The 27,338-nt window shown below is 40.7% G+C and overlaps 1 protein-coding gene across 1 annotated transcript; it reads right to left on the reverse strand.

The window, feature by feature from the left end:
* Positions 1–231: 231 nt before the first annotated feature.
* Positions 232–26,275, reverse strand: mogat3b (monoacylglycerol O-acyltransferase 3b). The gene is made up of 8 exons (XM_060912532.1): positions 25,955–26,275; positions 19,992–20,096; positions 15,575–15,682; positions 13,340–13,410; positions 12,710–12,914; positions 10,404–10,578; positions 6,904–7,088; positions 232–3,093 (listed from the first exon to the last, which is right to left on the reverse strand). The coding sequence occupies exons 1-8, from the start codon at positions 25,965–25,967 to the stop codon at positions 2,939–2,941; spliced, it is 1,017 nt and encodes a 338-aa protein (XP_060768515.1). The 5' UTR covers positions 25,968–26,275; the 3' UTR covers positions 232–2,938.
* Between the last annotated feature and the right edge of the window lie 1,063 nt (positions 26,276–27,338).

The following is a 27,338-nucleotide window of genomic DNA, read 5'->3' on the forward strand; positions in this document are numbered from 1 at the left end:
AGTTAAATGTCAGTATATTGATCTGTAAGCTTCTAGTACACGATTTCATAGCTTATGAATAAAATTTTCATTGACTGTCAGTGTATAAAGATGAGCAGCACGTCTACTTTTTTTCCTCACCACTACGACCAGAACCGCAGGTTATTCCTTTCTGTTCGCCCACAAAACTGAGACTCCTGAATTAACAGGTCAGTGTAGGCATGTGCCTGAGTGATCATGGTAAGACAAACATGTTTCTAGAGTCTTTTATTTTGTGTAAGTCATAGCAATTCACTGGTGTTCCCACACACGAGCATAATTGAACTTTTAAACATTTTAAAATAAAAACAAATTTTATTTTCGTGCACATCTCAATCAGTTCTCAGAGCTCAGTCTATGGAATTTAAACCATGTCCTTAATACAGAGCACAAGAGCGACAGCTTCTGATCTCAATCTTGCGACAATGAACAATTCATAGTTCATATTTTTCATATTACATTTATACTGTTTTTATATACTGAATGTCGCCACACTGTACATACACTACCGTTCAAAAGTTTGGGGTCACCCAGACAATTTGTGTTTTCCATGGAAAGTCACACTTTTATTTCCCACCATAAGTTGTAAAATGAATAGAAAATATAGTCAAGACATTTTTCTGGCCATTTTGAGCATTTAATCGACCCCACAAATTAATGTGATGCTCCAGAAACTCAATCTGCTCAAAGGAAGGTCAGTTTTATAGCTTCTCTAAAGAGCTAAACTGTTTTCAGCTGTGCTAACATGATTGTACAAGGGTTTTCTAATCATCCATTAGCCTTCTGAGGCAATGAGCAAACACATTGTACCATTAGAACACTGGAGTGAGAGTTGCTGGAAATGGGCCTCTATACACCTATGGAGATATTGCACCAAAAACCAGACATTTGCAGCTAGAATAGTCATTTACCACATTAGCAATGTATGGACCCTTTTCACGTGACGTCACGACAAACGCAGCCGCCATTTTGGACATGTACTACCAGTAGTTTACCACAGCCAACATTGAGGAACGGCAGCAAAGAAAGTGTTTATTTTCAGCAAGACTTCCATCATGCCACTATATTGTTGTGCACCTGGATGTACTAACCATCAACACACAAGGCAAGGTTTATCATTTTATCGGATCCCGACGGAGAAGATGGATAGCGGCCATTAAAAAAAATTAACAGATTGGCAGCCCTAGGCATACCAGCGCTTGTGTAGTGACCACTTTGTTGGAGGTAAGACGAATAAAATTAGCCAGAAAAGGCATTACATTGCTGTTAACATTCTGTGCCGGCGAGTGTGTAACCAAATAGGCTAAAATAACCCATTGTAACCTCTTTGTTCTTCTGTAGTAGCTATTAGCTAACGACATTAGCTAGCATTGTGTTCCTTTGCTGTTGGTAGACTGTAGGACAGATCAGAGGCAGTGTCCTACAAACAGCGCTTAATTTGAGGGGGAGCAAGCCGGAGCGCGCTCCGGAACCTCGGGCGTTGGCTCCGGCAGCTATTTACACTGGATCCAGTGATCCGACACCTCTCTTGACTATGTAACAAAAAAAAAAAAACCCAAATAATTTAAATAAAAAAATGCAAGTTTATTTAGTGTTAATGTCTGATTTTGATATCTGCCTTGTTGGTGATTTCTCTCATGAAACGACATCCACAAAATATCTGCAGATGAACTTAATTTGCAGTGTTATTACAAAACATGCCCAGAAGCGCAGCGCCGCGCCCCCTTTTTTTCCGCACCGGAGCCGCTCATCCTCTGCGCTCCGGGACCTCCCACTTTACAAATTAAAGCACTGCCTACAAATAAGTGTTCAAAACAATAGGAGCATGTATTTGTCTCTTAAATCCAGGCCGTTCCCTGTAATCTGTAACAACGGTTGGAGAAAGTAATGGCAAATAGTGAGTGCACAAACCATAGAAGGTAAACTGTACACAGCGCCAGGGCAGTGTGATGGTATGTCTACTTTTAGATTGTGTTAGCTTATCAATGAACACACTCGTCACTCGACGAGTTTCACGTCTTTACGACGGATACTTAAATGTGTGTTAGGTATTATTGTTGCAGTCTAAGCAGTCATTGTAGCAGCTAGATGAGCGAGAACCGAAAGGGTCTGTGCCATAAACCGTTATTTCTGTACGGCGTTGCTAATGTGTCGTTACTGTTGTTATTTCTCCCTCTGCTCACCCTGTAAATGCCCTACGTCGCTGGATAGCGAAGTTGTTTTCTGCATCTCGCTCCTTTTTCTTGTATGTTCTCCGTTTGTCGCCTTCCTCGCATTCAAACCAATTCGAGCCGAAGTCCGCTACATGTCCAAAATGGTGGTCGCGTTTACGAAGGTCACGTGACTGAAAAGGGTCTATAGAGTGGATTTCTGATTAGTTTAAAGTGATCTTCATTGAAAAAAACAGTGCTTTTCTTTCAAAAATAACGACATTTCAAAGTGACCCCAAACTTTTGAACGGTAGTGTACCAGTGAGTAATTATTTACATTAATCCAGCACATTTAAGCCATGTTCACATTAATCTAAAACGGTTACCGAGAAATACATTTTAAAAAAAAAATTATAATCCACAAATTCATAAGTCAGACTGCCCTGTTTTTCAGTATAGATCTAGCAACTTTCAGCCATTTTTAAACACATTAATTCAAGATAAATACGAATGTGTGAATTTTTAGTAAACAAAATTAGCGTTTAAAATTTCACATTTCCCTGGAGCTAGTTTCTATTCATACTGCTTTCGTGACTAGCATAATTCAATTTTAGAAGATGTAATCTGATTTCAAGAGTAAATTAATTAGTAATAGGAGGTAAAGTAATACATGTTGTAAAAGTAAACACTATCGTACCATTTATAAAATATAGCCATGAGACCACTGAATGCTATGAACTGAAATCTGTAGAACTGTTCGTGTGTACTGTTTAGATGATGTGTAGTTGGTGTGTGTCGGCCAGTCCACAGCTCGTTTTGTGTGTGTGGAAGAGTTTGGACAGAGACTCTATGTACAGCTTGTGATAGTGGTCCACTTGCTGCGCGGATGGATTGCATACATGAGGCACAGAGATGGGGCTTCCAACTAAGAGAGAGCAAGAGAGAACAATTAAGTCTTTATCTAATGCATCACAGACAGCAGTGCTTTTTAAAACAACTGTCCAACACGTGCTGGAGGTAGAGGAAAAAAACAGTAAGTGCTACAAAGCTGTCTTAAGCTCTATTCGGACTGGATTAGTTTTATTTGGGTAAGTTGATAATACAGTTTTTACCAGAGTCTATCTGGGATTTTAGTCTTGTCAATAGAGTGTTTTTCACACACACACCCCCCCCCCCCCCGACTGTATGCGTACATGTGGGAAGATTACGTGTTTTATCTTTTATACAATGAAAAAAAAACCCAGCATGATCGTAGAGACAATCGAGGAAACATAATCTTCCACCAAACCCAAAATGAAACCAAATATTGTATAAAAGATTGTCTGAGAACCTGTGCATCCAAGGATTTTAGTTAAGTTTAGTTCCTAGCACAAGCTTAGCTTTTATGTGAATATTATGGCCCACTAATGATCAATACAACTTGCACAGCCACAATCCCAACAACAGATTGCCTTAATTTATGAAAATTTACGGTATGTAGTAGCTACTCACAGAACTACATAGTGAAGACATGCCCATCTCTGTGATTTATCCAGAGAGCACTTATCCCATGTTGGGAATTGAATTGAAATCAGATGTCCTCCAGCAATGTTACCGAACAGACACAGGAAAACAAATTAATAACGAGATCGTCAATGACAATGATGGCGTAGCTCACTCCGGCCCTGTCTAGTCCAGAAGGAATGATCTAAATTGGGCCACCTTGTACAATAAATGTTGCAAGCTATATACACCCTAGGAACATCAACCTATTTGCCAAAAAAGAATCCAAAACAGTAGAGAATTGACCGAGAAGAAGCGATTTGTATGGAAACTGCTTGTTAGGGTTTAATTACTCCATATCTTCATTATGAATTGCAACTTTGGGTAGAAGCTACATGCACCCCAGGCAGGCCTACCTTCCTGCCAAAAATAATCAAAATCAGTGAAGAACTGAGAGAGAAGCAGCGATTTTCGTGAAATGTGGACGACGCCAGACGGACCACACATGATGGCATAAGCTTACTGCCTGTCGGTCGGATGAGGAGGAGGAGATGATGATGATGCATTTTGTTTATAGGCACCTTTCAAGGCCCTCAAGAACACCTTACAATACTCAATAAAAATCAACATACAAAGCCTAAAGTACAAAAATGAAATTGTAAAAGTCAGACAAAATAGGCAAGCTTGAAAATGTGTGTCTTAAGGCAGGATTTAAAGGTTGGAAGAGAATCAATATTACAAATGTCATGAGGAAGAGAGTTCCAGTAGTGAGGTGAGGGGGTGACATGAGTGAAGTAAACCCCATGGTTTTCAAACGAGCTGGAGGTGTAACAAGATCTAAGAGTAACGAGAAGGTGTGCAGATGTCAAGTAAGTCAGAGAGATACGGAGGTGTTTGGTTATGAAGTGCCTTAAAAGTGAGAAGCAGAATCTTGTAGTCGATACAGTATTTAACAGGAAGCCAGTGAAGCTGCTGGAGGACAGGAGTAATGTGTTCTACTGAAGGAGTTCTAGTAATGATACAGGCAGCTGAAGTTTAAGAAATGATGAGGACTAGAGAGGATAGAGTTACAATAAGCAGTGTGAGATGTAACTAAGGCGTGTATATGAATTGCATCCGAACAGTGCTTCAGCTTTCCGTTTAGTAAAACGGACAAGAGAAAATTAATATTGATGCCATAATGTGGAAGAGGAACATCTCTGTGTCAACGTATCCAAACTTCTCATTTCATCTCATTATCTCTAGCCGCTTTATCCTGTTCTACAGGGTCGCAGGCAAGCTGGAGCCTATCCCAGCTGACTACGGGCGAAAGGCCGGGTACACCCTGGACAAGTCGCCAGGTCATCACAGGGCTGACACATACAGTGCCTTGCAAAAGTATTCATACCCCTTGAACTTTTTTACATTTTTCCACCTTACAACCACGAACTTAAAAGTTTTTTTATTGAGATTTTATGTGATAGACCAACACAGAGTAGCACATAATTGTGAAGTGAAACGAAAATGATAAATGGTCTTCAAAATTTTAAACAAATAACAATCTGAAAAATGTGATGTGCATTAGTATTCAGCCCCCCTGCGTCAATACTTTGTAGAGCCACCTTTTGCTGCAATTACAGCTGCAAGTCTTTTGTGGTATGTCTCTACCAGCTTTGCACATCTAGACACTGAAATTTTTGCCCATTCTTCTTTGCAAAATAGCTCAAGCTCAGCCAGATTGGATGGAGAGCGTCTGTGAACAGCAATTTTCAAGTCTTGCCACAGATGCTCAATGGGATTTAGGTCTGGACTTTGACTGGGCCATTCTAACACATGAATATTCTTTGATCTAAATCATTCCATTGTAGCTCTGGCTGTATGTTCAGGGTCATTGTCTTGCTGGAAGGTGAATCTCCTTCCCAGTCTCAAGTCTTTTGCAGCCTCCAACAGGTTTTCTTCCAGGATTGCCCTGTATTTAGCTCCATCCATCTTCCCATCAACTCTGACCAGCTTCCCTGTCCCTGCTGAAGAAAAGCATCCCCATAGCATGATGCTGCCACCACCATGTTTCACAGTGGAGATGGTGTGTGCAGGGTGATGCGCAGTGTTAGTTTTCCGCCACACATAGCGCTTTGCATTTAGGCCAAAAAGTTCAACTTTAGTCTCATCTGACCAAAGCACCTTCTTCCACATGTTTGCTGTGTCCCCTACATGGCTTCTGACAAACTGCAAACAGGACTTCTTATGCCTGTCTTTCAACAATGGCTTTCTTCTTGCCCCTCTTCCAAAAAGGCCAGATTTGTGGAGTGTACGACTTATAGTTGTCCTGTGCACAGATTCTCCCACCTGAGCTGTGGATTTCTGCAGCTCCTCCAGAGTGATCATGGGCCTCTTGGCTGCTTCTCTGACCAGTGCTCTCCTTGCTCGCTCTGTCAGTTTAGGTGGACGGCCATGTCTTGGTAGGTTTGCAGTTGTGCCATACTTTTTCCATTTTTGAATGATGGATTGAACAGTGCTTCTTGAGATGTTCAGAGCTTGGGATATTTTTTTTATAACCTAACCCTGCTTTAAACTTCTCCAGAACTTTATCCCTGGCCTGTCTGGCGAGTTCTTTGGTCTTCATGATGCTGTTTGTTCTTCAGTGTTCTCTAACAAACCACTGAGGCCTTCACAGAACAAGTGTATTTATGCTGAGAGTAAATTACACACAGTAGGACTCTATTAACTAATTAGATGACTTCTGAAGGCAATTGATTGCACTGGATTATATTTAGAGGTATCAGAGGACAGGGGGCTGAATACTAATGCACACCACATTTTTCAGATTTTTGTTTAAAATTTTGAAGACCATTTATCATTTTCGTTTCACTTCACAATTATGTGCTACCCTGTGTTGGTCTATCACATAAAATTTCAATAAAAAAAACTTTTAACTTCGTGGTTGTAAGGTGGAAAAATGTGAACGTTCAAGGGCTATGAATACTTTTTCAAGGCACTGTAGACACAGACAGCCATTCGCACTCACATTCACACCTACGGTCAATTTAGAGTCACCAGTTAACCTAACCTGCATGTCTTTGGACTGTGGGGGAAACCAGAGCACCCGGAGGAAACCCACACGGACACGGGGAGAACATGCAAACCACACAGAAAGGCCCTCGCCAGCCACGGGGCTCGAACCCGGACCTTCTTGCTGTGAGGCGACAGCGCTAACCACTACACCACCGTGCCGCCCCATATCCAAACTTGATATAAAAAAATAAGCCTCACTCACCCACAGTAGTAATGGGTCTCCTGTGAGGCAGGAGCAGCCAGCGCCCCCCAGTGAAGAGACATGGTGCAAAACCCATCACCTGCTTAAACAGAGCCTGAAGCCTGCGGCCTATGCTGCCCTCGGACAGCAGCACCTGCGGGAAGAGCTCGTTCTCTCCGAACGAGTATACTGGAACCAGGTCAGCCCTGAGGACAGAAGAAGTATTCCGTGTACAGTAGAAGTATTCACATGCTACTGCTAAAAATATGTAATGAATAAAACATGTGGGGGTGTGCTATTATAGAAATGCAATTAGCCAATGGGATGGGGTCATGAAACACATCTTGCGCTGTAAATTTTTTAAAGTAGCTTTTTTTATTTTGCTTGAGTGAAAGTCTACAGCTGCTGTAACATGCGATTTCAGTAACTAACCAGTTTCACTGAGATTCCACAACAGTAAATGTATGTTGTACATACATGGATAAAAACTATTAGTATAAATACAGAGGTGATTATAGGAAATCATACGTGCTGATTGGTCGAGAGATTCGGACTATTTCTCGATAATCACCTCAAGCGACTTGGCAAAATGGTGGCCAAGGGCGTCGTTACCGTAAGTGAGGAAGAATTACAAATTATGAAAGAAAATGCTGTTCCTAAAAGCACTAAAGATGCTATGAAGTTTGGTCTAAAACTATTCAAAGGTAAGGTGGAAATGCGATTTATTTTATCGATTTCAAAGCAAAGTAGTTTATGTGAATCGCATGCATAAATGACAAGTCTGTGCTGCACCATTATTATATTTGCATGCTGCTTTTAAAAATAATTTATTTCAAAGTTTTAACATTTTTTAAATAATCACCTGTGTATTTATACTAAAACAATTATCTGCCTCAGGCTCAGTGAATAATAACCTCGACTTTCTGTTATTATTCACCAATATTCACTTCATCTTCGGAGAATAAGTGGTAGTTATGACTCAGCAAAAAATTGTAGTTGTTGTAAAATTATTCAGATTGTATAATTTGAATTAAACACTTCATGTCGTGATGTCAACGTCTGGGTGATAACAGTAACTTTGCTTTTTTGTGTGTCTGTCAGGCCTCATCACACCACTACACTGATGATTATCTTCCGGTAACAGTTCACCCCCAAGTGTTTTATTCCTTGCTTACCGCAAATAACCATTGAGGGGATAACTGATCAGATGAAGAATAAGTTGTAAACATTGAAAAGTTGGCATTAAATAGCAAGAGGTTTTCTAATGCAAGAAACTGAAAGTAACAGTTCCTGGCTATATCTCAGTGATATTCAAACATGCCATTTCATTAGCGCTCATAGTAACTAATGGCATTCTGGTCAATTTGGCACTAGAGGTGTGGTGGCATACCAGTAGGACACTGATCAGGAGGTTTTATTCTATTCACATTCAGTGGATATGAGCAATCGCACGCTCTGATTGGCTACTCTACTACTAGGCTATCAGCTCATATTGACCCATCCCACGTGACGTCACGACAAATGCAGCTGCCATTTTGGACATGAACTACCAGTAGTCTACCACAGCCAACAACGAGGAACGACGGCGAAGCATCGAAAGGAATATAGCCGTCAAAGAAAGTTTTTACTTTCAGCAAGACTTCCATCATGCCATTATATTGTTGTGCACCTGGATGTAGTAACCATCAACACACAAGGCAAGATTTATCATTTTATCGGATCCCGACAGGTGCTGCCCGACGGAGAAGATGGATGGTCTCTAAAATATTGGCAAAATGATGTTTATTGACATAGCAATCGTGTGTAACGGGAAGCATTTGCATATCCGAAGTGTTGTGTTTACATCAAAGATAAAATAAACCGATATGACAACGACTGCTGCTGCCAGGTTGGGGACACAAACTAGTAGAAAGGAAGTGTGCCAACAGTGCCAACACACTTCCTTTGTGGTCGATTCTGCTTTAAGGTAAGATGCATTTAATTATTCGTCTGCTGTGGGTTTGGAATCGGTAGCCTGACCGATTCGTTCATGTTTGTGGTGCCATTTGTTTGTTGACGCGTGTTGAAATGGAAGATTGGTTGTTGACATGATTTCCAGTGATGCCTTGGTGCTGCTGTGGATCAGATGTGTTGAGTAGCCTGACTGTTTTTTTTCTTGCGTGTGGTATCATTGTTGACGCGAGGTTGTTTTTTGAACATGCCAATGCGGACACGATTTCCCCTGATGAGTTATGACTTCAGACGCAATGCGTGTGTGGAGTCCGTGTGATATGTGCGTAAGATAGGCTTCTCATGTGTTTGGAGATCCGCGCTCTGAGACAAGCGCAAGCACACACACCCCCAAGGGAAAAAAAGGGACCCCCCGAAAATATCGGCATAGTTCGAACACTGGGTTGGAGAAAGTAATGGCAAATAGTGAGTGCACAAACCATAGAAGGTAAACTGTACACAGCGCCAGGGCAGTGTGATGGTATGTCTACTTTTAGATTGTGTTAGCTTATCAATGAACACACTCGTCACTCGACGAGTTTCACGTCTTTACGACGGATACTTAAATGTGTGTTAGGTATTATTGTTATAGTCTAAGCAGTCATTGTAGCAGCTAGATGAGCGAGAACCGAAAGGGTCTGTGCCATAAACCGTTATTTCTTCATGTCCAAAATGGCGGTCGCGTTTACGAAGGTCACGTGAGTGGGAAGGGTCCATACCGTGAGTAGAGAAAAACAAAATGGTGGCATCAAGTATTTAAAAGAAACAGAAATAGCTAAAAGAATATAGTTTTCTCCCCCAATAGCTCCTGTTCCACACTCCAGCCCTGTTGGTGGCAGTACTGCACTGTTGGTTTTGCCAACCACCAAAAAAAAAAAACCTAAAGAAGAACAACAACAAAATGGCGGCGCGTGTTGTTGAACCAACTGAGGATGAAATATAAACTCTACTTGCAAACAAAACTCCCCAAAAATACAAAAAAGCAACAAAATATGGAATTAAAGTATTTGATAGTAAGAACATATCTTTTTTTTATTTTTCAAGAATTATTATTCTAGCATTTTTCACAAATTGCTACTGTTATTTTTCAGTTTGTTTACATTCTAAGCGGAAATTATTTTTGTCAGACGTTTTGTATAAAGTTTTTATTTATCGAATTTGCGGAAAATAACAAATGCTGTTTCTCAAAATCCAGTGAATGTGGATAGAATAAAACAACAGTTATTCCACTCAATATCGTCGTACATGGCTTATAGCCAACTTGGTGCTACACGCCTCATTGGCTATCAGCTCATGTACGACGATATTGAGTGGAATAATTGTTACATACAGTATTTTGTAACAGCACGCTACAAAGATTTGTGAACCAGGTAGACGACGTTTTCCAGATGCAAAAATTTGATAATTGTCTCAGGTATGAGTCATCGCTGTAACATCCATTTAAAGTGATTGCAGTTTCTTTATGATTTGGATTTCACATCTGGCCTTTAAAAAGTTACTCAATTTGTGTAATTTAGCTCTCCTTTTCTCACCCGTTTTCCAGAGCGAGACGCACAAAGCCTTTCCTCTGCTTTATGACCAAGGTGTTCACTCCAGGAGAAGAAGCCAGTGACTCCTCGGCACCTCCGATGATGATGACCACAGCGTTACCCACACCGGTTCGACTCAACATGTACTCCAGACTCTCCTTACTGACCGGCAACAGGCCTGAGAGAGAGAGAGAGAATTTCTTAGAGTCTTGGTGGAATTTCCATTTTTTAAATTTTTTTCTTTGTATTCCTTAAAGGATATGGGACATGAAACAGAAATGCATGCTATATCAGTTTCTTTCCATTAAAAATATGAATTAATTGCATCAACAAATACAAAATCATCTATTAAATTCAGCAAAATCGTTATATTTGTGATGATTATATGGCATTTCTGCTCGAGCTCCGATATGCATTTTCTACAACCGGAAGAGCCGCTGTCACGTGATCATACGTCACAAAAACTTTCGGGCACAGCACAAGCGGGTAGATGAATGGAGAAGTGGATGACAAGAAAATTGTTTTTATAGTCTTTAACGTACATTGAACATCATGGTGTATTGTGCTGCTTATGGTTGCAATAATTCCAATGAGAAATGCCGTGGAGTAAGTTTTTTTGCATTCCCCAAGGACCCGAAGCTGAGGAAAGTGTGGGCTCACTACTGCCGTAGAAAAAACTTTGCACCTACTGTTTCCCACAAACTGTGTTTGGACCATTTCACAGAGGATTCTTTCAACTTTAATACTCAGGTACTGAACGAAATTAATTGCCAAGCCAAATTTAAGAGGCTACTTAAAGATGGAGCCGTTCCCAACGTCCCAATTCAGGAACAAGACGGCGGAGTCAAACCCGAAGTGCTACGGCCACCACGAGGTGCATTCGCTAAGCGTCTGAAAGCCGAAGTAAGGATTAGTATTATAATTTTGGGTGTATCAATTATTGATTATCATAATTCTGACTCATTTACTCTTATATCTGTCCTTCTTTGTTTACGTACCGAATCGAAGAGTTGTGGTGAAGTTGTAGAAGAGTTTTTGAACTTTTATTTCATTTTATTATTCTATATTTTATTTCTACTATTGTTTAATTCTTATTATTTTTCTTCCCCATTTATTTTATGTAATTTTATCTATCGTTTACTGTGTTATCGAGCCGACCGCTTTCAGTTTCATGGGGACTGAATGAACCCTCACTCTCAGAATCATCTGACCCGTCAGAGTAAATACAAGATCCATGTTCATGTGAATTTCCAGCTATCGGTTCGAATTGATAAGGTCTAACTTCACATCTCTGTGAAACATCGGGAATATCACTGTCGACTCGATGGTGTCCATTTCGGTAACCTGTTTACATTAGATTCCCAAGCGCTGGCTCCTTGGAAAGTTTTTGTTACGTCACGGGTCACGTGACCACCTAGCTCATTAACGAATCCTTGTTTTACGCTGATGTATAAAAAAACTTGAATAATGTGGTGATTTTCACATTTTTGACGCCCTGCAGTGATTTAGATGCCATTTCTTATGTCCTTTATACATAATTATGCCCAGAAAAAAAATCCATGTCCCATATCCTTTAACGTGCCTTCGTGTTAAAGTAAGCTCATAAACTTATACCATTTATGAAACCAGTGTTTATTGAAAAGTAAAACGACTGCACACAGGAAGTAACTAATACAATTTTAATAAAGTGTAATAAAATTTGCTGCATGTGCTTTGCTTGAACACTTTCTCCCAGCTTTCAGGTTTTGTACTCATGCTTGTGGTTTCCATACCAGAATAATAATGCAGTTAAAGATGCAGTAATGTGGCAAAAATATGATGGTTTCACACAGTAATTATTCTTCCAGGTTTTAATAATGTGTTGTACAGTTCTTAACCCAGTTCCAGCCATTTCAGTAATCTCCTTAATTGTTTTCTTTACTTGATACAGGCCAACAATTTGACCCTTCGGAAATGCAGTAACATCTTTTCCATGAGCACGGGATACATTTTCCGACGTGGTTGTTTAAGAAATGAGAAGCTACTCACTGCATCAGTTCGGGTTAAAAGAATTGTTGCCAGCTGAAATATTAATCACTGCAGTAATTATCCATTCAAAGGCTCTCATAGATTTGCTTATTTAAATCCAAACGGCGACTTTTTTTAGCCAGGCAGTGTCGTTTTGACTAATAAAAGGAATTCAATGAATTCTAATTTCCTTATCACACTATACTATCATCCCCCTAATGTGTCAAGTTTATTTGTATAGCGCTTTTCACAATAAACAATGTGACCCACATTTGAATTCTAGCATGCACACACGCACTGACCTGCAAGCATGGCGTACTCTCTGAAGATCGGTAACCGGAACAGGCCAGCGAGAATGGCCACAGAGGAGCGCATTCCCGGGAACACTTGCTCAAACCCGCCAGCCTTTGTCGTGAAGCAGGAGACGGCGCCTATGCTCATGATGCCATGCGGGTGGCAACCCAGAATATAGTTCTTACTGGAACTCAGCTCCGCCGTCTTTACCAACTGAAAGATCAGAAGAAAGAACGAGATTACACAAGGGGTCATGCCCATCACAAGGTTAGAGCATGTAGAGTTTCCTTTCTATTTGCGTGATGCGCATAAAGTCATAATGGGTTGCTTTAGAGCATGCTAATTAGCTAGTAACAGTAGCTAGTACTAGCTAAACAGCTAGTAGGTTCCTGAAACAATTAACAAAATTCAGCAAATGAAATGTTATGTTTTAGCAACAGTAATTTTTTCCTTTGTTTTTTCCCTATCTACAGTTATGTTGACTGAAAATCCTGGATCTCTCAGGGCTAATGAAACTTCGAACACTTGAATAATGAAGTACAATAATAGTCACTATAGTGGTGATCGTCTCCTACCTGAAACAGCTCAAAGGCAGGGGTTAAGAAGAACAATGAAAATGGAGGCCAGGTCAAGATTACCTTTACAGGGAAGTAGTCTTTCAAGTGTTTCCACACTCGCCAGTTTCTCACAAAGTCAGTTCTTCTACCACCTGGTTAAAAGACAAAGATGCAATCAGTATGGTAATTTGTACGGATTTTTTTTTTTGAGTGATTTCTAATTTGCTATTTTAAGTCATCGGCAATAATCTTAGTCTTAGATAACTTCGAAGCAGAAATAAACAGTTGGGAAAAAAATTCCAAAAGAATAAGATCACTTCAATCTTGAAAACCTAGATTAAAAATGTAAATTAAAAAAAAAAGCTTTGAATAATCTCATATGAATTGTTCAATAAATGTACCAACCATATATTCAAAATAGATGTGCATGTGAAAACTAGGAGGAAATAAGAGTAAAAGCTCAACGGCGCATCACAATATTTTACAACTATTCACTGAAGGCGAAGTGAATATCGGTGAATAATAATCAAAATGAAGTTGAGGTTATTATTCACTGAGCCTGAAGCAGATAATTTTTTAGTATAAATACACAGGTGATTATTTCAAAATAATAATTTATTTCAAACTTCAAAAGCTGCATGCAAATGTAATAAAGGTGCGGCGTGGACTTGTGTTACTTATCTTCGCCAAGTCACAAAAATACTTTTCGAAATCGATAAACTAAATCACAATTCCACCTTCCCTTTGAATAGTTTTAGACCAAACTTTGTAGCATCTTTAGTGCTTTTAGGAACAGCATTTTCTTTCATCGTTTGTAATTCTTCCTCACTTACAGAGACGACGTGATTGGCCGCCATTTTGCTGAGTCACTCGAGGTGATCATCGAGAAATAGTCCTAATTTATTGACCAATCAGCATGTGCGATTTTCTATAATCACCTGCATATTTATACTAATAGAAAATAATGATTGGGATTGAGGCAACGATGATGATATCAGGGATCCCAGACGTCCGCTATTTAGCGGAATTCTGCTATTTTCTAGCGAAAGTGTTGTTGTTTTTTTTTAAATCTCTTGCATATCCATTAAAAATATGTTTAAGTAAAATGACCAGCAGAATACGTTCTGATTTGGTTTGCTTGTTTAGCGATGTTTTCGTCGGCTTCGTTTGTTCTCGTTGACATTCGGGAACACTCGGAAGTTAAATTGATGTAAATACCGGTCCACGAGACTGTACGCAATAGAACAAGAAAACAATATGGCTGCGCCCATTTGCTAGAAAACATGTTTTAACTCCGTTCGTGCTTTTGTTTCTAATGCGTTGAACTTAATTCAGAGCACTGCAGGAACATCAGAAAAGCAGAAGGAAAGATCAGAGAAACAAAAGCAGAGAAAACTGGAGGAAAGATGCACCCCAGAAAAGAGCATTAAATTCCTTTGCAGTGAAACCTTTCAAAAAGAGAAAGGTTTAAATCAAATATCTCCAGTATTTGCTGTACATATGTATATATCTAATATTACTGAATCATTGATTTCTGCTCGTATTCATGATTTTTGAAAAATGAATGTGGCTTATATTAGACTAGTTTTGACATTAACTTGAAACAAAAAAAAATAAACAAATGAGATGAACTATGGATGCTATTGTTATAACAAAATCAGTGGAATATTTAGGCAAGTATATTCTTCAAAGCTACATTTTCGTCTAATTTTTATAATTTTTTTTTTGCCACTTATGTCATTGATTACAAAATCTCATCTCATTATCTCTAGCCGCTTTATCCTTCTACAGGGTCGCAGGCAAGCTGGAGCCTATCCCAGCTGACTACGGGCGAAAGGCGGGGTACACCCTGGACAAGTCGCCAGGTCATCACAGGGCTGACACAGACACAGACAACCATTCACACTCACATTCACACCTACGGTCAATTTAGAGTCACCAGTTAACCTAACCTGCATGTCTTTGGACTGTAGGGGAAACCGGAGCACCCGGAGGAAACCCACGCGGACACGGGGAGAACATTAGCTTATAACTAAATTGTATGAGAATATCAAACAGCCATTTTATTTATTTCGTGAACTTTTAGCTTAAAACAAGTCAAGGTTCCAATGTTGTTATCTGGTTCAAAAAAAATCCACTTCTATGAAAAGTCTGACAATTCTCACAGAGAATGTTTAGCCCAGGATGCATCGGTGAACAGTGATGAAGTAGAAGTGTGAGAATGTCCTGACTCATAGAGGCGTGTGTGTCAGACGGTGATACAGTAAAACAGTGCATGCTGCCATTTCGTGTGTGTGTGTGTGGGGGGGGGTGAACCTGTCTCAGGCTTGTCCCAGTCAAGCATCTGCCAGGTGAAGTACAGAACAGGAATCGGCCACAGTGAAGTAAACATCAGATACAGCATCAACACCAGACCTGACACACCTACACACACAAAAAAAAAATAAATAAATACCAGAACTGCATTCCAACGCCATTTTCAACACGCCTTTCTCGACTTGCCTTCATTACAGTACATCACAGCATTGCAGAGATTTTTCCTAACATACTCAACCACAGAAGAAATCAATGTAACTAAAGCAATTCTGTTTTAATATTTGTCCAGTCTACTTCCTTCAAACAACAAAGAAAGTCCTTTTGCAACAGTAACTAGCCTAGCATGCTAATTAGGCAGCTTGCTAACTAGCCAGCATGTTCAATTTTTTAAAAAAGAAAAATAACATTAGTTGAACAAATGGAGTAGCTAGGTGGCTACATACAACTGAAATTAAACACATGATGGCATTTTGAAATAGTAGATAATTCATTGCTCAGCTTTTCTTTTTTTTTCTTCTAAGATAACTCTAACACACGTGGTGTATTTGGAATTAGCATGGACAAAAAGTTTGGATGTTCTCCTGTACTGAGAAAAGAACGAAAGGGAAGATTACTCGGCAGTTACTGCTACACTCAGTAAAAGGCTATTTGAGAAACAATTCAAGAATTCTTCAGTCAGCTGTATTTGCAAATAGATGATTAGCTGTGAGCCACTAGCTTTCCTGACTAGCCATAGCTCAGGAAGGTAGCTTGCTAAATATCCCCCATATTAAATAAAAAAAAATAGTCCCATCAGCAGTACAGATAGAGGAGCTAATTGGCTATGTCCAAGTAGACGTATCTAGAATCCCATCTAATATATTGTTCAATGGGTTTTCTCATGTCTGTCTCATCATCATGAAAAGAGTGTAATGACTGAATTTCTATTATATATAATTACACATTTGAAAAGTTTGGGATGTGTCCAACATCCACCTGAGTAACTATTATAGGAGAATTTGGAGAAATCACACAGACTTCAGATTCGACTGAAAAAATGCTGGCGGTTTCACTTTAATATAGAGAGATTCTTTTAAGCGAACATTAATAAGGACATGTTCAAAACAATACTGGAACACAGCCTTGCCTTCATTAGCCATTTTCATTCCCGCTATTATCAGTTTTTTTCCACAGCACTGGTGAATTCTCAATGAGTCAGAAGTTGATTACTTTTCTATAAGATCAACTCTGAGAACAGTGCAAGCCATAAGGTGCATATTAAAACGTGTTGTGTTTTCTTTTAGCTTGTTTTTTTTTTCCAAGAAAGAAAAAAAGAGATGCTGGTGAGGAGCTAGATGTTTATAGCTGCTATATCGTAAGTGATAACAGGAACTAACTTGCTTCATGACCTGAAACGCAACTACAAATGGATAAAAAAAAGTGTGAAGTGCTGTTTATTAATAAATAAAGAATGTAATCTTTGGCAAATTGCTGTGGTGTAACGGCTCATTTGCTATGTCCAACATTAAATTTGGATACAGAAACGGACCGAGACGTCTTTCCGTACTTTGCGTTCATTTCATCCTTATTCGTGCACATTTTCTGAAAGCTAAGAGATACGGACGAAATGGACCAATACCATGGGAAATCATAGGGGTAGTGTAGCCAATAGTTCAAATAAGACATGATAAAGAAATTTTAAAAATGGCGGAAAGTTTTGAGTCGAGTTTATACGACTTGATGTTACTTCACTTTTGCCTTTTTCTGACCACGTACATTATACACTCACCGGCCACTTTATTAGGTACACCATGCTAGTAATGGGTTGGACCCCCTTTTGCCTTCAGAACTGCCTCAATTCTTCGTGGCATAGATTCAACAAGGTGCTGGAAGCATTCCTCAGAGAGTTTGGTCCATATTGACATGATGGCATCACACAGTTGGCGCAGATTTGTCGGCTGCACATCCATGATGCGAATCTCCCGTTCCACCACATCCCAAAGATGCTCTATTGGATTGAGATCTCGTGACTGTGGAGGCCATTTGAGTACAGTGAACTCATTGTCATGTTCAAGAAACCAGTCTGAGATGATTCCAGCTTTATGACATGGCGCATTATCCTGCTGAAAGTAGCCATCAGAAGTTGGGTACATTGTGGTCATAAAGGGATGGACATGGTCAGCAACAATACTCAGGTAGGCTGTGGCGTTGCAACGATGCTCAATTGGTACCAAGGGGCCCAAAGAGTGCCAAGAAAATATTCCCCACACCATTACACCACCACCACCAGCCTGAACCGTTGATACAAGGCAGGATGGATCCATGCTTTCATGTTGTTGACGCCAAATTCTGACCCTACCATTCAAATGTCGCAGCAGAAATTGAGACTCATCAGACCAGGCAACGTTTTTCCAATCTTCTATTGTCCAATTTCGATGAGCTTGTGCAAATTGTAGCCTCAGTTTCCTGTTCTTAGCTGAAAGGAGTGGCACCCGGCGTGGTCTTCTGCTGCTGTAGCCCATCTGCCTCAAAGTTCAACGTACTGTGCGTTCAGAGATGCTCTTCTGCCTACCTTGGTTGTAACGGGTGGTTATTTGAGTCACTGTTGCCTTTCTATCAGCTCGAACCAGTCTGGCCATTCTCCTCTGACCTCTGGCATCAACAAGGCATTTCCGCCCACAGAACTGCCACTCACTGGATATTTTTTCTTTTTCGGACCATTCTCTGTAAACCCTAGAGATGGTTGTGCGTGAAAATCCCAGTAGATCAGCAGTTTCTGAAATACTCAGACCAGCCCTTCTGGCACCAACAACCATGCCACGTTCAAAGTCACTCAAATCACCTTTCTTCCCCATACTGATGCTCGGTTTGAACTGCAGGAGATTGTCTTGACCATGTCTACATGCCTAAATGCACGGAGTTGCCGCCATGTGATTGGCTGATTAGAAATTAAGTGTTAACGAGCAGTTGGACAGGTGTACCTAATAAAGTGGCCGGTGAGTGTACGTGGACCTAAGACACCTCACCGAATCCAGGGACACATGTCTGGCGAAACGAATCCGAGATAATCGCAAAAGAAGCGTTTTTTTCCATAATGTGCAAGTTGAGATCTTGAAGAATGCAATCAGTATTTCAGGTAATAGATTGTTTTGTTGGAAAAGCATACATTTTTTGTTGCAAATTGTCTCATTTTTGTCAGGACTGTAGCCTGCTGGGGGGTGTGGGTAAATTACCATATGGGCCATTCACATGATGATTTAAGTCTTTTTTTTTTTTTTCGCCAATCAGCTGTATGATACGAGCTGAGCTCGTGGCTACTTTAGCTGCATACAGGCATGTGATTTCACTATGGAATGAGCAAGCTAAACAGAGCGCAGAGGAGCTGAAACACCGCGAAGCAAACAGACACACGGTATTTACATCGGAGATAACCATTTCTAGCAAAAAAAACGCAACCAAAAGGAAGTGTTCTAGGACTGCATTCCATCGGAGGCATTGGTGTGTGCAAGGCGACGTTTCTCTTTCTGATGGGGTAAGTTTATTAATCTAAGGCTGTGTGGTTATTTTTGCATGTGACGGAGAGTGTTGTGGTTTGGTTACATGAAACTAGCGTTGTGTTAGTTGTGTCATCATCGTGCTATCTTTCTTTCTTATGGTGTGAGTAATTTTTCAACCACAAAACGTTAAAGTATACTTTAGGACTTATTTTTGTACTTCATAATTGTTTTGGGCATACTTTGCATGGAAGGAAAATTGACGTGGTGATCTTTGTTTACATGAAAGTAGCATCGTGCTAGCTCGTAGGGGGTAGAGCTTTCCTTAATATCATGCAAATGAGCACCATTATGTGCCCGCCCTACACCCAGAGTAGCTGAGATGGAAAACTTTGAGGGCAATTTTCTCCCTTTTCTGTTTTAAGAGGTATACACTTTCAAAAGGCCACACATTCTTCAAATATTGTCAGATCTCCACATGGAAGGCATCATTGGAAAGCTTAGAAACTGTACTTTCTGAATCTGTCAATAACTCAAAATGCCCCCGGGCAGACATGTGTCCCTGGATTCCGTTATAATACCTAATAATTACGACCTCCTCCACCGTCACCATGTTCGTTGTTGCCAGAAATATTTGACTCCAAGCTGCCCTCTTAGTGGATGTATTTCTAAACATCTATACAAACAAAGTTCACATGGAATTATTTTGGAAGTGATAGCTACATCATTTAAAATGGACATGTTTATTTTCATAAGTAATGGGAACATAAATGAGCCATAACAGAAATAAAATGTGTTAGAAGTGAATAATCAGCTTCAGGTTGGTAGCATGAAATCTATTGCTTGTTGGGCCGTATCACACCACCTTGCTGTTGTTGTTTTCTTCATTTCCGAGAACAGCATTCCATCAAATGTGTATTGCAGGCATGAATACTGTATCTCACCCATAAGCAAGAAGCTCAGCACCAGCTGTAAGACACTGATGTCCTCAATAAACAATTTCCACCATGATTTCTCTCCGTTCTCCTCTATCTCATCAGCTGCAGCAACTGAAAGAGAAAGAGAGAAAAATTAACTCTTTGGTGCCTGCCCCAAATCCCCCCATTTCCACCAATGCCTATACAAACAAAAACAGCTTGAGGTTGGACTTCAGGAGACCCATCATGCTCTGTACCATTTTAAATAAGTATTGTAAGACAACTTTTTTGTTGTTTTGTTTTCAAGGTATATTTATTTTGTCATAGCAACCATTACATCATTGTTCCTGGAGGAATGATGTTTAAAGGGTCCAGCACCAAAGGGTTAAACACAAAAGGAATCCAAACATAAGCAGCCGAGTCATATGTCAGGACTGATGAAGCTCCATGAATGAGTCATAAACTGTCTTCAAAAAATTCCAGTCCCATAAGCATCCTACTATTCACTAAGTGACCATGTATTCTAATATTTGACACACTGGGTTTTCATGTTTAAAGACATAGTTGGGAAACAAATCAACATTACATAATTGTCCCATTAGTTGATTACCCAACCCATCTTGGGTCTTCCTCTTGAGTTGGTAAGTAATGTCATATTTGCTCGTGTGGTTTCTGAGACTGTATGACACACTGATATCTATAATAACGGGATAAAATCTGTAGTAGTAGTCTTCTCCCCATAGCCAGCAAGGGCTATAAGGGCACCACTGATGATATTTTAACAGTCCATCATTGGTGTGTCTGTGCAGTCCAAGCTTCATCAATGGACAATTTAGAGTAGCTAGTTAACCTAACTGCATGTCTTTGGATTGTGGGGGAAACCGGAGCACCCGGAGGAAACCCACATTTAAACTTGGTGGAGCCCATCCCTCTCCAAGCTTCATCAATGGACAATTTAGAGTAGCTAGTTAACCTAACTGCATGTCTTTGGATTGTGGGGGAAACCGGAGCACCCGGAGGAAACCCACACAGACACAGGGTTTCAGAACATGCAAACTCCACACAGGAAGGCCCCTCATCGACTGAGGTTTGAAGCCGGAACCTTCTTGCTGTGAGGCAACAGTTCTAACCACTGCACCACCATGCTGCCCATAGTAGTAGGTTTAAAGGTGGAAATTGCATTTTTCACTCCATGCAACCATCAGACACCGGACTGTGTTTACAGCAGCAACATTGTGTCCAATGTTAAATGAACTTATTCTTTTACTTTCTGAAACAGTTTATGTACAAATAGTATCACTGAACCAAACATTACATTACTGGGATTTAGCAGACGCTCTTATCCAGAGAAACGTAAAACATACCCAGAGCAGCTTAGGGGTTAGGAGGCTTGCTCAAGGGCACTTCAGCCATTCCTACTGGTCCACAGAATCAAACCGGTGACCTTTTGGTCCCAAAGCTGCTGCTCTAACCTTTCAGCCATGGTTTCCCCAAATAATACCAAAAAGTTGGCCGAGTAGTTAGCATGTCTGCCTCTCTACTGGGAGCTTGTGAGTTCTACTCCCAGTTGAGTCATACCAAAGTCCATCATAAAAACTGTACCTACTGCCATCTGGCAAGGTACACTGCAATACAGATGTGAGTAGGGAATCAAACTCTCACAATACCCCTTTTCCACCAAATCAGTTCCAGGGCTGGTTCGGGGCCAGTGCTGGTGCTGGTTCACAACTCGTTCAACTTGCGAGCCAGCTGAGAACCAGTTTGCTTTTCCATAGCTCGCGGTGCTAAGGGAAGCCACGTCATTACATCGTTGTATACGTCAGTTACGTCGCTACGTTTGCATAAACCTTGGCACGAATATCGAAGCAAAAACAACACGGAAGAAGCAGCAGCAACAACAACAACAATAATAATAATGGATGACTTCATGTTTGTACAGCTGCTGCTTCTCGTCGCTTAAAAATGGCGATCTTTCGTGGTCTTGTTATTGTTGTTGGTCTTAACAACTCCGCCCCCCCGCTGACGGAAGCGGTTCTTTCCTGTGGCCCAGCAAAGAGTTGTGCTAGCCTGGAACCGTTTTTTCTGGCCCCAGAGCCAGTTCTTTGTCAGTGGAAACAGAAAACCCGGTTCCAAACTAAGCACTGGCCCCGAACCAGCCCTGGAACTGCTTTGATGGAAAAGGGGCAACAGTTACCAAAGGACCAGCCCCCCCAATATAACCCTATAACCCTAGAATAAGAATAAGCAAGAGGCTGAGGACTATAGAAAGGGAGATCAGCGCTGCCCAATGTGCCTTGATGGCATGGAAAGGACTTTGATTTGATTTTGATTCCCCAAATAATGTCTTTAACTATGACGTGCATTTTGCACCATGCAAAACAAAAGGTCTTCCTCTACTCATGTTACTTACTCAAGTCTAATCAACATTCGCCCTATACATCAGACATTCAACACAAGCAACTACATTTGTACTGTAAGTCCCTTTTAAAATAGCAATGATTTAGCCTTTACTATGTTAATAATTTTATGTAAATTAATTACACTATATTTACGGAAAATGACTGCAATTACCACAATGCATTGGTTTCTTTTATTTGGACATGATGGATGTTTCCCACTGGAATGTCTAAAAACAAATAAACAAACAAACAAAAAAAAAAAACTTGATGTTGTAACCAATCCTGTGTGAGTTTAGAAGTAGTGATGTATATCGGGCCAATTAGAATTTAGGGATGATTAACGTCGAATCTGCTGCTACCTACTACACAGAGGAGGGAAGGGGAGTATACGTTTGAGCTACAAAGTTCACGGATGTAGAGCTAGGAGCTGGAGCAGCTAAGTTTGTAAAGAGAGGCTTATTTAACATTTTTGGAGACTGAGTACAGCTAATAAGCTACTGGCTCAAATGTTAACAAGTGTTTGTAGTGATAGGCTCCAGAGTGTTTGCTTTCATCTGTTAAGTTTAAAAGTGGGCTACCAAGCTAATCATTTTCACGGCTCTTTTCCTGTATTTGCGAATGTATCGAGTGTTGTAGCGCATGTTGTAACAGCAAGAAAAGTGTCGAGTTTTGAACTTTCTTCATTGCAACAAGACATCACACTAAGTGAACACTAACTCTGATAAAGCTAGCGAAGCCACGTTTGGAAGAACAGCTCGCTTGTCAAAGGCTTATTGTCATCTGGACTGCCTGCTGCTACAGGGAACTAGCCTCCATTGCCATCGTCTTGCTTGCCATGCATCCTGGACTACCGAGTTCGTGAGTAGCTTGTTTGAAACTCAACTGCCAATTCATCCACCAAGCATGGTAACAGCGTGAGTGAACTTTATTTTTGTTTCAGTCGGATTTCATTTGCCATTGGAACCTGCACTGTGGATTATTTTTCTCATGTGCACCAACATTTAATGGGCCCCTACGTTTTGGTTTTTTTTTTTGCAAGTTTGCCATTATAATTTCATAGAGACATATTGAACTGATTCTGACTGAGTATTATTGACTGTTTACATTGAAAACAGTGTTCAATTGTCACTTCATCACTTAACCTTTTTTAAAGGGTATTTTTCTTTTGTTCCTTTCCATTAGTGGGATTAATAGTGCGGGCAGCACGGTGGTGTAGTGGTTAGCACTGTCGCCTCACAGCAAGAAGGTCCTGGGTTCGAGCCCAGTGGCCGGCGAGGGCCTTTCTGTGTGGAGTTTGCATGTTCTCCCCAGTTTCCTCTGAGTGCTCCGGTTTCTCCCACAGTCCAAAGGCATGCAGGTTAGGTTAATTGGTGGCTCTAAACTGACCGTAGGTGTGAATGTAAGTGTGAATGATTGTTTGTCTCTGTGATGATCTGGTGACTTGTCCAGGGTGTACCCCGCCTCTCGCCCATAGTCAGCTGGGATAGGCTCCAGCTTGCCTGCGACCCTGTAGAACAGGATAAGCAGCTACAGATGATGGATGTGGATGGATGGATGGATGAATAGCGCCACTCAGCATAGTGGTGGAATAGGGGTACTGTCAGAGGATTTGTGATCTATTTTAGTTCATTATACAGTTGTGTACGAAGGTGACGGAAGTGAATTGAGACTTCTTATTTTTATTTCATATTTAGTCAACTATATTTTCTTTACATACATTTGCATGCATTTTACACACACATTTTTATTTATACATTCGTACACTATTTCATTATGAACATAAGGTAAAATGTCACCCATTTGTTAAAATTTATCTGAAGTGTGGCATTGCCTTACTGTAGTTTAACTGACACTTCCTGGTAATAAGAACTACTCTTTACATTTACTGTTTTTATTGTACATAAATTCTGAAGCTTTACATGGTTTCTGCCAGGGACCCCTGGTAAAAACTTTATTTCTTCAGTGGAGGCACCGCGCTAGTTACTTACTAAATTCATACAATACTTAGCTATTCTAATTCTGATATTAAATCTGCTAACTTTAATGGTAGACGGGAAATCCAGTCAATTCACCATCACCAGCTGGAAACCCAGGATCCTGTTTGTTTTAAATGAGTGTAGATTAAAACACTCTGGGAAAAGGGGTTACACTACTATAAGAGAAAACAGTGCAAAAATATAAATAAACATTTCACCTGAACTATTACTAATTAAATCTGATTCATACTCGTGCATGTCACTTCAGAGTGCGGTTGAGTCACTGGACAGACCTCTGCCCTGGTATCTTATCATATTTGCCAGCGTGATTGACCTTCTCATCTTGTGCAATGCATTTCAGCATGATGTTAGGCAATACATCAGATACCATGTCGTGACACACTGCACTCACATTTACTGAAATACTGAACGGTTCCATTTGTATGTGTACTTCTTTGTTGGAAGAAAAAAAGGGTTTCTCGGCCGTTCTTTGGTTCTTCGTGACCTGAAGGTTTATTCTATTCCTCTTATATTATACTAGCAAGTTGCCCAGGTTTTGCAACATTCTGGGTTGCCCCCAGACTTCCATGTCAAATTTGGTAAAGATCCGTCAAGAAATGGTGATGTTAACCCAAGACAAAAATCCAAACAACCACCACCCAGAGGCCCACCGGGGACCCCCTAGGACCCAAATATGGAATTTCTGAGTTCTGCCAAACCGTGGCTTTCTCCTGTACCAACATGCCAAGTTTAGTGAAGATCTGTCTAGAGTTTGTGTTGATAAATGTAACGTGAAAGGCATTGAGGGAGGGGTTGGGTGGATGTTGTGCCCCCCAGGGACCTCCCTGGGGCCTGTATATGAATTTTGTTTACACTACCGTTCAAAAGTTTGGGGTCACTTTGAAATGTCCTTATTTTTGAAAGAAAAGCACTGTTCTTTTCAATGAAGATCACTTTAAACTAATCAGAAATCCACTCTATACATTGCTAATGTGGTAAATGACTATTCTAGCTGCAAATGTCTGGTTTTTGGTGCAATATCTCCATAGGTGTATAGAGGCCCATTTCCAGCAACTCTCACTCCAGTGTTCTAATGGTACAATGTGTTTGCTCATTGCCTCAGAAGGCTAATGGATGATTAGAAAACCCTTGTACAATCATGTTAGCACAGCTGAAAACAGTTGAGCTCTTTAGAGAAGCTATAAAACTGACCTTCCTTTGAGCAGATTGAGTTTCTGGAGCATCACGTTAATTTGTGGGGTCGATTAAATGCTCAAAATGGCCAGAAAAATGTCTCGACTCTATTTTCTATTCATTTTACAACTTATGGTGGGAAATAAAAGTGTGACTTTTCATGGAAAACACAAAATTGTCTGGGTGACCCCAAACTTTTGAACGGTAGTGTATATTCTTTGTAAATATTTTTCCTTTAGATTAAAAGTTTCCTGAGGACTTTCTGCCCATAAGTGAGACGGAAAGAGAAGGGGGAAAGGAAGCAGTCTGTGACAGAAGCAAAGTGAGGCAAGAAGAGTGAAAAAGAGACAGTGAAAGAAAAAGTGAGGCAATAAGAGGAAGATCCCAGAGAGAGAGAGAGAGAGAGAGAATGAATACTCACCTGTCCCGTTCATGTCTCCCCGGTTGGTCGGTATTGTGGAGATTGAGTGCGCGTGCCGCTGATCCGCCAGCACCGTCCCCGCGCGCGCGCGTCTCTGCACTTTGATCTCCGGTCAGTAAATCAGGGAAGCTCGCACCGCAAACTCGCGCGCGCGAAAATCCCCGGTGTCATTCTGCTGCTGAAAACAGGACTGAGATCATCTCGAGAGGTTCTCCTCCCTCATCACTCAGCACACCGCGAGAGCCCCCCGCGTGTTCGGACGCGTCCGCGGTTTCACTTCAGAAAGGCGCTGGAGTGGCAGCGCGCGCCAGAAGGAAGCGATCTTCGAATCAAAGTCAAAGGAAGTTGCGGGCGAGCGCGTGCGGCCATGGGCGTGGCCAACAGCCAGGAGCGTTTCAGAATATGACCAGCTGCACGTACACGACCTGATAACACATAAATATATACAAACTGAACACACAGAATAAAGCAAAACAGGAAAGAAAATCACAGAAGCACAAACATAGCAGAGAACAGAATGGAAACAGGAACAATAAAATATAACACAAAAAGAACAGAAGAACAAATAATAAACAAAACAGAAAAAGCAGACGAACCAAGAGAGAAAGAAACGGAAGATAATTACCACAACAAAATAAAAAGAAATGAAATAAAACAAAACAGACTGGAAGGACCAAAACAATCTCATCTCATTATCTCTAGCCGCTTTATCCTGTTCTACAGGGTCGCAGGCAAGCTGGAGGGTCCGTGTATCATCTGATCATTCAACTGTCGCTGAGGATCATGGGAAGGCTAATGTAGCGTGGGGAATAGAGAAAATCAATAATCGTAAATTAGAGTTATTATTTCGTTTGGGTTTCTCTGTTTATTATTTGTTCTGTTTTGAGTTGGAAAAAGGAAAACAAACACCAATCCCTCATTTTTTGGTCATACAGAAAAACAGGAAAACGAAATATTGAGCTCCGGTTTCCCCCACAGTCCAAAGACATGCAGGTTAGGTTAACTGGTGACTCTAAATTGACCGTAGGTGTGAATGTGAGTGTGAATGGTTGTCTGTGTCTATGTGTCAGCCCTGTGATGACCTGGCGACTTGTCCAGGGTGTACCCTGCCTTTCGCCCGTAGTCAGCTGGGATAGGCTCCAGCTTGCCTGCAACCCTGTAGAAGGATAAAGCGGCTAGAGATAATGAGATGAGATGAGACGAAATATTGAGTGGGTTTTTTTTTTTTTTCGTTTTCCAGATTGAATGGAATACTTGAATGATCGGATGATACACGGACCCTGGAGCCTATCCCAGCTGACTACGGGCGAAAGGCGGGGTACACCCTGGACAAGTCGCCAGGTCATCACAGGGCTGATATATATATAAAGTTCAGCAGTTCATC

The sequence above is a fragment of the Neoarius graeffei genome, chromosome 28, assembly GCF_027579695.1.
Source record: "Neoarius graeffei isolate fNeoGra1 chromosome 28, fNeoGra1.pri, whole genome shotgun sequence".
Classification (NCBI taxonomy): Eukaryota; Metazoa; Chordata; class Actinopteri; order Siluriformes; family Ariidae; genus Neoarius; species Neoarius graeffei.

Coding starts and splice junctions, on each gene's coding strand:
- mogat3b (XM_060912532.1), bottom strand. Junction 15,683..19,991: donor GCTGAGCTTCTTGCTTATGG/GTGAGATACAGT, acceptor TTGTGTGTGTAG/GTGTGTCAGGTCTGGTGTTG. Junction 7,089..10,403: donor CGTCTCGCTCTGGAAAACGG/GTGAGAAAAGGA, acceptor TTCTGTCCTCAG/GGCTGACCTGGTTCCAGTAT.